The sequence below is a fragment of the Pollicipes pollicipes genome, unplaced genomic scaffold (assembly GCF_011947565.3).
Source record: "Pollicipes pollicipes isolate AB1234 unplaced genomic scaffold, Ppol_2.1 Scaffold_7261;HRSCAF=8764_pilon_pilon_pilon, whole genome shotgun sequence".
NCBI lineage: Eukaryota > Metazoa > Arthropoda > Thecostraca > Pollicipedomorpha > Pollicipedidae > Pollicipes > Pollicipes pollicipes.
This window is the reverse complement of record NW_023597054.1, coordinates 27,887,612-27,898,313: the sequence shown is the minus strand read 5'-3', so window position 1 is coordinate 27,898,313 and position 10,702 is coordinate 27,887,612. Positions and strand designations below refer to the sequence as shown.

Below are 10,702 nucleotides of genomic sequence, written 5' to 3'. Positions count from 1 at the left end.
CTTGGAGTTACTGGGCCAACATGACAATTTATTTAGCCATGTGAAATCTTATTTTGAAATACCCCGATGTCATCGCGTGTTTCGCGACTCAAAGGGCTGTTATCATGCTTTGCCCCGATGCATTGTGACGTGTATTGCGAATTTGTTCCGTCCTAGAGATCAGTTTATGTGACATGAACTGGCGCGTGATAAATTTACGGCAGCATGCATGGCCTCACTCAGGCATTGCCGTCTAATTTTATGCTGTAACGTGCAATGACGAAATGAAAAGCTGCTGGCGTGGACTTATCGTTTACATGTGAGATCTTAAGTTTTGAATCCGAAGATCACGCGGAAAATTATCGTGAAATATTTTGCTATGGTTACTGCGCCAGGGTAACTATGAAACTTGTTAAAAAGAACTTTGTTAAATATGACAGTAACTATGAGGGACCTGCAGAAACGTTCCTAGAATCCTTTCATATGGGTATTGTTCAGATGAACCAAAATTCTCTGGATGATACATGGTGGTTTCTCAGCATCATATCGAAGATGAGGGTGACCCAGTTCTGTGCAGCACTAGTGAGGCGATAATTCTCTAAAAATGTGGTAATGATGATAGGATTACAACGATGGTGAGCTCGCTCGGAGTAGCGTTTTGGATTGTGCACGTGCTACCCAGGCCGTGTTCATTTGCTGCTATTTAAATGTATTTCGCACCTTATTGTCGGGGTATCACTTAACACGTGCTCGGGTGTGGGTCAAATTGCCCCCCCCCCCCAAGGTATCTTTCCGAAATGGTTTTCGAACGGCGCGGCGTAGCTGCGCCAAATTTTGCATTGCTGTAGACGATGGAATAGCAAATCGTCTGACACAACAAATGTAGATGTGCCTCGTACGGTTACTGACCTATGGCAAGCCCTAGTCAGGCCATGGTTTCAGCGAAGGCAATTTCTAGGCAATCGTTCAATGTAATCAAACAAAAAAGTGTTAGACGAAGCCATACATCTCTGAGATACTTTCTCAGGCAACACAACATTTGAATGAGCAGATTACTCTGACCTAGGGACATATGTGAAGGTCAGACCAAGGTCATAACCAGCCTGTTTTATGACTGTCGGGCTTGCTGTATGGGATAGTTTCTGGCGCCCCTTTCTACTTCATTGATAGTAGAAACCGCATTATACACTTTCATGGACTTCTTAAAGGTCACAATAAGTCACTGACCCAAAATGACTCAAGTCGGCACTTTGTTTTAGGAACATATCGCCTGGCGTAATCTGAGTCTCTTATTTACATGCAAAACTCAAAGCGGTCTTGTATGATTTTGGTCACCATGACCTTCAAAAGTTCGGACAAGGACACTGACCCTAAATGAGCGCTGAACTTTTGCATAGAACAGTTATCTAGGATCTAATGACCCTTTGGAGATCAACCTGGAATTTGACTTTATTTGCCTTATTTGACCCGAAGTTTATGATCTAGAAACCTCAAACTTTGATTTAAGTGAGTCCACATACGGGTCAACACCACCCGTCCGTCCGTCCCGGTGGCTCATTTGGTTAGAGCACCTGCATTCCGACCCACCCATCCGTGGCGGGATGGGTTCGAGTCGCTTTAGGGCGCTCGCTATTTGCTCTTGGCAGGTATGGCCTGCGGCCGGTGGCAGCGGTCACGCTAAAGGTCAGTTGACGTCAGAGGGCAGGACGGACCGTGCCGAGCATTGCGGCACGTAAAGCTTTCGCAACTAAATTCTGCCGTTGCCTGGAACTGCGCGATCGGATGGTGGGGGTCAGGGCTCACACAACAAGCACTGCTTAGCGTGAGCGCTGATACCAGAAATCCATCCATTCAAAGGATTCGGACCAAATTTATAAAAAAACACACCCTATGACTTTGGTGTTTCTAGCTCTCTTAGTTTCTGAGATCTCAGGGAGGTCAAATTGACCCCCACCCGAGCGAAGGGTATCCAATCGGCCGCCCGGGCGCGTGTTAACGGCAAGAAGAGGTATCACGCATCATGATGAAGGGTATAGTATTTCCCTTCAGTCATTGATCAGAGTGCTGTATGTTGCCTAGGCTCCATTGGTTCAAGATAAACTCTGTGGGTACTTCATGCTTGACATAGATCTCTTCCGTTCAATTGCTGATATAAACCTTATTAGAATTAGGATACGTAAGCACCAATTATTGAAGCAAAGGTTTCTGTCAAAGAACTGCACTGCACCAATGGTGGATATTAAAAGGAAACCGTAATCGCATTCTCACCTCATGTCATAGAAAGCTTGGCTACAATTGTAAAAATCCTCCTGATATTTGTGTAAATTTGTGGCTGCTTACTAATAATCCAGCAATAACAAACATTTGGTTCAATTAATTGCTGCACCTGCATTGTCATTTCAAGCATTCCAAGCTCTTGCTTACCTATATTTTCAATTACCATTGCAGATGGCACCCTGAAATGCCAATAAACAACACAACGCTTTGCTCCGATTAAAAATGCTGACACTGGTGTTACACGAAACATAAATCAGCATTATAATTATCTTTCTGTGAACCACACCTGTATAGCATGTATAAGTGTGATATGCATTCAAACTTCGGCGGTCGCGTGCATGCGTGTTCTAAAGCTCTCTGCTGAGCTCATGTAAATTTGTGAGCTTTCCTCGGCAAACTAACCTTGTACACGTGCTCATTTTCTGTGATATACTCATTCAGTGTATTTTGTTAATACTTCACAAATCATATACTGCGAACCAAATTTGACAGCTCATTTTTGGTGTGCTTTTCAACAGAAACCAAGATGCATGTTCAGTGTGCATACTGCACTGCTTTACAGAGACCTAACATCAATAAGTAGACGTCATATTAGTACACACAACTGTGTGATCAGCGCAGTATTATACAGTTTCCCATATCCAAAATGTCTGCATGCAAGACACCATTTGGTACGTCAGAGCTTTACCTGTCAGGCTTCACAGTTGCACCGCAGTTAATTGGGTAAATCTAATAAAATAGGGTTCTTTGTGTGTGGCATATGACAGCAATTTGAGTTGTCAAGCTCTGATGTCAAGTTATATTAAGTGCATTAATGATTGTTCCACGTGATGAAATACGCAATGTGAACAGTTTGTCCCTCCTGCATCTTAGAAAGAAGACATTAATCGTTCAAGTTGGGTATGTGCCAATTCAATCGTGGATGTCAAATAATCTGTGGCCGGAGCATTCAAGACATATCAACCAAACTTTACAGATGGTGCATGTCATTAAACATACCTTGAATAAAGTAGTGCATATTCCAAACTGAATACATTTAGCTGTCCACATTCACCATCGACTTCCTGAATTCTTTTTCTTTGGTACATCTAATATAATATTGTTCCCAAGGTGCAAAACAGATTGACATTTTTCGTCTACTTAGGAAAGTAAGATGTTTAGGGCTGGAGGAGAAAGGGGTAGAGCTAATTCCCGTTTATTGTTTTATGTACGCACCGTACGTTTGATATTACTATTTTCCGGATTGAGGCTTTCCCTTCTTCTGCATCTGTGACGTGTTCCTCCTCCTGCTACAACATGCATGATGCTTGTAGTAGCCAGTAGCAAAATTATCCTCGACAGCAACATTAGCGGTGAATAGAAGGTTTTAATGATATTATGCATACGTGCATGATCATTTCATGAGGTTCGAGCAGTTATGGATGCCACCTGTCCTACGCATATCATATTTTGCACCACATTTAAGCCACTTCGTCATTAGATCTTGGGGGGCTTGTATATTTCCTAAGGTTGTATGCTCCATTTTTGGGTTACCAAGATGCGTGCGTCAAATGTCAAAAGCTATTCTCCATAAAACTTCATGAACGATTCACAAAGAGTTTGGCTTGCAAAATATCAAAGCGTTAATGTTCAATACCATTCCGAACATTGGGTGGAGATCCTAGACCAGAGTAGGATAGAGTAGGAGATCCCTATATTTCACCTTCGGATACGACGCACGACAGTAAGTTTATTTTGTTCTTCTAGTTTTATCAAGGTATACCGTTGTAATTATTCTATAAATTATTGCCTGACAATTCACCCGCAGTCTCCAACATCAATGGCTTTCTCCTCAGATGGACACCAAGTCCTCAGTGATGGTGTCGTCTGCTGCGACAGCCTAGTTTCTACAGTTCTGCTGTGGTCCACCTGGCACGTTATTCGCACAAAACGCACGACTTACACTGGCAGACAGACATCTCCAGCTGAGGCCATCCCACGAACGCGCCGCCGCCGCCACTGCCGCTCGGGAACGCCTCGTCTTCGGCAGATGCGCCGGCGTCACTACCCTTGTAGTCATCGGTACTACGGTGCGCGCGAGCGTGTGTGGTGGCGGCGGGTGAGAGTGTTAAGGTGCAGTTGGGGTGCCACCTGCGCAACTGAGGCGTCACCGGCAAGGCGGCGGCGTCACCGGCGTGGCTGAGGCGTCATCGACACGGCTGAGGTGCTACTGTCCCGGCTGAGGTGTCATCAGCACGGCTGAGGTGTCATTGACACGGCTGAGGTGCTACTGTCCCGGTTGAGGTGTCACTGGCGCGGTTGAGGCGTCACCGGCGAGGCTGAGGTGTCATCGACACGGCTGAGGAGCTACTGTCCCAGTTGAGGTGTCACTGGCGCGGCTGAGGCGTCACCGGCGAGGCTGAGGAGACATCGGTGTGGCTGAAGTGCCACTGGCGTAACTGAGGCGTCACCGGCGAGGCTGAGGTGCCACAGGCTTGGCTGAGGCGTCACTGGCGAGGCTGAGGTGCCACAGGCTTGGCTGAGGCGTCACCGGCGAGGCTGAGGTGCCACAGGAAACGGCTGAGGCGTCACCGGCGAGGCTGAGGTGCCACAGGAAACGGCTGAGGCGTCACCGGCGAGGCTGATGTGCCACAGGAAACGGCTGAGGCGTCATCGGCGACACTGAGGTGCCACCGGTGTGGCTGAAGTGCCACCGGCGTAGCTGTGGCGTCACGGGCGATGCTGAGGAATCACTGGCGCGGCTGAGGTGCGATGGGCGCGGGCAGGAGACTGCTGCGTGAGCATTCTGCTCGCTTGTGATAAATAAGGACGGAAGTGCTGTGCCCGCAGGTCTTGCTCACGCAGCAGCGCTCTACCTGTCGGTCATGATTACGCGAATACTTTGACGGCCGTCCGTGAGAAAAACGGAGCAGTGATTTCCCCGCTGGTCGTGCTTACCGAGATCACATTGTTTTGTATACCGATGTGATTACACAGCAACGCGGCCCCCACAGCGGTCGCGATTGCATCCCAGTCCCCAGCCCGCATCCCAGTTTGCCCCCTGATTAGTGCTCTACGGACCGCAGGTTGACCGCAGGTTGATCTTGGCACCAAGTGCCAAGGTCAACGCTCGCATGTGTTTTCAGATGTTTACGCTGTGTTATATTGGCTAACTCTGTGCCACGTTGTGCTATTCTGGAATGTCCCTACTGGGGTCAACATCGACCTGAATTCAAAGACGACGTTGCTTTACTCTCCGGTCATGACAGTGTGTGTGCGCCGGTTATGACTACGTCATTATTTAAACCCCGCAGTAGTGTCTTGCCCGTCAGTGTTGACTGTTTGACAATGCTTTGTGTTCTTGCAATTTCAAATTGAGAGGAATTTAGTATATCCCGAAAATACACTCGTTTTGGTGTCCATATCTCATTTAATTGTCTGCAATCTTGCAAAGCTGGCGATCGCGTGTGCCTCCCACGATTGTATGACAATCTTTCATGTGTATGCGTATGGATCCTGTGAACCTCTACAGGAGCACAGCAGACAGTGTATGGTTCTCAGATGAGAACCCTCAGTATATATGAAACCAAAATGGTTTCCTTAACATCCCATTGAAAGGTATTGGCAAAGTTCTCAGGCACCCAGGATGGGTTGCCGAACATTTTTTCGGAGGGGTTTCAGCTAGGCACTCACGGACGTCAAGAATGTGCCGTGTGAGGGTTCTCTAAGACCACTTAAATTTTTCCGGGAACATTCTGAAAGAAGGTGACCTCGTGGGAAAGGACATCTTTTTTGAAACCAGGGAAAGTTACCACGGTCTCTCATTGTGAGCTGGCATGACCTAAGCGGTTCAGATCCACCCACGAAGCATATTCATATATGGCAGGCATATTGTATATTTATCGCACAGATACCCGTATACAAAAACACCACCTCATGCAGATTCAAGAGATCAAAGAGCAGGTTTCCATTTGACAGGCCGGCAATGTCCGTGGTTCACTTCTTGTGATCTGCCCGGCAGCTGTTCCCTGCGCTCACACAATCGGCAGTGCAGCTCCCACGGCCGGCACCCCACCTCTGTCAAACCCGCCAATTTTTGCAACCCGCAGCTTGTCTTTCGAAGTGGGCAGCTAAGTTCTCACAGTCTTCTGCCAAGTTCTCATAGCTCACAGCCCCGTTTTCATAGTTTCTGCACAGCCTTCACAGCCTGCGGTCCAGCTCTGACGCCCGGCACCCCAGCTCTGTCAAACTCACCAGCTTTTGCAAGCCGCAGCTTGCCTTTCATAGTAGGCAGCTAAGCTCTCACAGTCTGCCGCCAGGTTCTGACAGCCCTCAGGCCCGCTTTCATAGTTTCTGCACAGCCTTCACAGCCTGCGGTCCAGTTCCCACAGCCTGCAGCCTAGTTCTCAGAGTGTGCAGCCTAGTCTCCAGTCTATCTTGCAGCTCTCGGGGGACCTGACGTGCACGTGCCACCGCGCCGGAAGAGCTCGCGGGCACGGTAATGGACCGTGTTTTCGCTGCGCCAGTCCCTCCAATTTGTTCAAGTGAAAGCGTGCGGAGGAATATAAAAGTGCGCGCATCAAAGAAAAGGCTGCGCAGACCATTCACAAGCGCAAATTGACGCTAATTGTATTCATCTAGCATGGTTTGTTATGAAAGAAAGTAAGAACGCAACAATTTTTTAGCACAAGTAATGTCACACCATTTAACAGGTGCCCGAGTGGCCGGTTGAATGTGAGGCAGTCGTGAGTGGAGGTCAATTTGTCTTGCCTGAGATTTAAAAAATTAGGGTGCCAGAGACAGCAGATTTGTGATGTAGGTTCATGTGAACTTCTTTTCCATATATTGAGGTTCCTACACTGTGTCCCTTTTGGGTCAATGACCTACGCGACAGGCTTGTGGGTGGGTGTTATGGTTATATTATTTGAATGATTTCCCAGGAATTATTTCTCAGACAGCTATGACCTGAGTTTAACCTGCCACAGATCAGTAACTTGACACGGTATGCATTATTGTTATACCAGATGATTAGTTATTTAATTCTCTACGGCTTGAACTAGAGCAACGCGGCTACCACGCAATGTTCGGAAGTTTTTTTTTACAAAACTTTTGGATGGCAAATTAGCCCACTCAAGCACGCATTAACGAGAGTATAAGGCCTTGTTTGCTCTTTTCGAAATAGTTCATGATCGAGAGGTCGTTTGTTAGTACTCATTGTGTGTTTTAAACTGTAAGTTATGACATTCTGATGTCTACTGACCATGTTTGTTTTATATTCTACCCAGACTACTTTGGACAAGATCCAAAAAAGAGCGTAGCCCTTTATTTGCCCATCCCTAAACCCCTCCCTCGCGGTAAGACGTTTATGGCGATGTACGGACGAGCATCGACCAATATCACATGGCGTTGCCATCGCTCGCCTGTTGGTACAAGTTTCGTGGGTGTTGGATGACGTCTTATTGGTGTCGGTAATGTTTTTCGTTACAAAAGCATTGGGTTAGAATAATCAAGATTGAGCTTAGATTAGGACAGTGTAGAAAAATATGTCACTCAAAATGGGCACCAATGATTATGTAGTTCGGGAGCAGTGACTTGCCCGGTCGTTTTTGTTGATATGACGAAAGCGTGGAATCTAAAATATATTGCAATCTCAAAACAGCTAATGAAATTGGTAGCGGTGTTTGTTTGAATGGTTCCACGAACCGAGTTGTTACGAATGCTTCATTTACAACAACTTTCTTGATCGATTTCAGCGCAAATACCTTGTGTGGCACAACGGAATGTGTGCAAAGGTTTTCGTGCTTAAATGCTTTTAAATTTTGTAAATCGAATTGAAAGATGCAAGGGACTGCTAGCATTTATAAGCACTTGTGCACTTGGTCGTCAAGAGGATTGTGAGACCTTTTTCGTAAAAATGGATGTGCGGGCGCATTTAAGCTCCTATCACAAATAACTATGTGGAGTTTTGTCTCTAGTCATTAGGCTGATAAATAGTCCTCAGCTATATTGATCGATTCAGACATCTATAGGCGTTCCATGCCTAATGACGTGGTACTCAAGTGAGAATGTAACATAAAAGATGTTTTGTAATAAAAAACAAATACCGACAGCAATAAGACGTCATCCACACCCATGAATGCTCTTCAAATCGGTAAACGACGACAACGCGGCCTGGTGTTGGTCGATGCTCGTCTGTACATCGCCATTAACGCCTTGCTATGAGGGAAGGTTTAGGAAAAGACCAAATTACAAGCCCACCCACCCCACTCAAGCGCGTGTTAGGGGAAGGCGCACCCAAGTGGATTACCTATGATACGGACAGTTAGGAGAGAGACAGAGCGTCGACTTCGGATGTGACAACGATCTCATGATCTGTCCCACTGAGGATATCCACATGAAGTCGTAGCGCACGGACAGGAAAGCGCAAATGGCTGGCAAGTAGTGAAAGGTGCCAATGTTTGCTACGTTCAGTGTCGCTATCTTCTTTTTTCCACATTTGTTTTACATATGTGTAATGATTGACTGTTCAGTAAGTCGTGCCTCTAAAAGAAAATCAGCTATTAGAGACGGCTCCACTGAAATAATTTCGCCCTATTAAAAGCGCTCCGGAAATGTTCGTGAAACCGGCACCCTCGGGACAAAAAACGGCGTTCGGTGCGCGTTGGGTCTTCACGTGGTAGCCCAGGTTTGATTCCCGGCTGGTGCAACAGCCACCAGTCATTCATATGACCAGTGCAGTCACCGGCGCTTCATTCAGTGTTGCGAGGCAACACGCACGCGGCATCTAAAATGATTTCTATAAATTATTGTAGGTGTCAATGCCGATGTCTATAAAATTCACAAACATCGCGACACCAAGTGACTACCAGGTTTCCCACAACGAAAATCCTCCATCCTCTCATCCAGCGCCACCTTTTCTTCAACACCGTGCCGCTGTCAGCCCCAACACACCGCACCCAGTGCGTACACAGCGCACCGGACCGCGCACCCGCGTGGCCGCATCCGAGCGCGCCTGGTCGCATACCCGAGTGGTCGGATCTGAGCCCGCCTGGCGGCATACCCGCGTGATCCGATCCGAGCGCGCCTGGTCGCATACCCGCGTGGTCGGATCCGAGCGCGCCTGGTCGCATACCAGCGTGGTCGGATCCGAGCGCGCCTGGTCGCATACCGGCGTGGCCGCATCCGAGCGCGCCTGGTCGCATACCCGCGTGGTAGGATCCGAGCGTGCCTGGTCGCATACCCGCGTGGCCGGATCCGAGCACGCCGGGTAGGATACCTGCGTGGTCGGATTCGAGCGCGCCTGGTCGCATACCCGCGTGGCCGCATCCGAGCACGCCGGGTAGGACACCCGCGTGGCCGCATCCGAGCGCGCCTGGTCGCATACCCGCGTGGCCGGATCCGAGCACGCCGGGTAGGACACCCGCGTGGCCGCATCCGAACGCACCGGGTCTCCTACCCGCGTGGTCGGATCCGAGGGCGCCGGGTCGCATACCCGCGTGGCCGCATCCGAGCACGCCGGGTAGGACAACCGCGTGGTCGGATCCGAGCGCGCCTGGTCGCATACCCGCGTGGCCGCATCCGAGCGCGCCTGGTCGCATACCCGCGTGGCCGCATCCGAGCACGCCGGGTAGGACAGCCGCGTGGTCGGATCCGAGCACGCCTGGTCGCATACCCGCGTGGCCGCATCCGAGCGCGCCGGGTCGCAGACCCGCGTGGTCGGATCCGAGCGCGCCGCTGCTCGCGTCGTCTGGACTTGATGGAGCCAGTCTCCGTAGTAGCCGCCTCTCCGCCTATCGACCAGGGTGTTAACGCCGGCGAACGGCGCGCCTTTGACGCATTGCAGATCTGATTAGCGCCGAATTCATAACAGGGTAGACGACGGTTGCAATTACTAAATTCGAACAGGCGGCGTCAAGGCGCAGTCCTCGTGAGCTTAGCTATTCAGCGACCGGTCCACAGCCAGTCAGGTCTCACTCTGGAGCAAACATGCAAGGATGCGGTGCGAGTCATCGCGTCTGGGTCCTTCTGAGTCACACTTGGAGTCCGGGTCAGGCATGGTAGTATGCTTCGAGTCTCATTTTGGGCAAAGGTCGCGTCTGAACCTCCACTGATCACCAAATGAGAACGCTGAGTGTCATACTCTTGGAATGTGCCCAGAGCGAGTTCCACCTGACCTAGCAGCGAGGTGGAACTGGACGCGAAGAAAGTTTAGCCGGAGTCACACTTGGAGTCCGGATCAGGCATGGCAGTATGCTTCGAGTCTCACTTTGGGCAAAGGTGGAATCTGAATCTGCATTGATCACCAAATGAGCACTCTGAGTGTCTTACTCTTGGAATGTGTCCAGAGCGAGTTCCACCTGACCTAGCTGTGAGTAACAGACGGCACCCCGACCCGGCAGTGAGTAGCAGACCGGACCTCGTGACCCAGCAGTGAGCAACAGATCGCACCCAGAAACAGCCAGGAAAC

General features: G+C 49.2%; 1 protein-coding gene across 1 annotated transcript; it reads right to left on the bottom strand.

Moving 5' to 3' along the window:
* Positions 1 to 4,742: 4,742 nt before the first annotated feature.
* LOC119111269 (pheromone-regulated protein PRM7-like) lies at positions 4,743 to 10,479 on the bottom strand. The gene is made up of 3 exons (XM_037235089.1): positions 10,460 to 10,479; positions 9,203 to 10,025; positions 4,743 to 4,754 (listed from the first exon to the last, which is right to left on the bottom strand). The coding sequence occupies exons 1-3, from the start codon at positions 10,477 to 10,479 to the stop codon at positions 4,743 to 4,745; spliced, it is 855 nt and encodes a 284-aa protein (XP_037090984.1).
* Between the last annotated feature and the right edge of the window lie 223 nt (positions 10,480 to 10,702).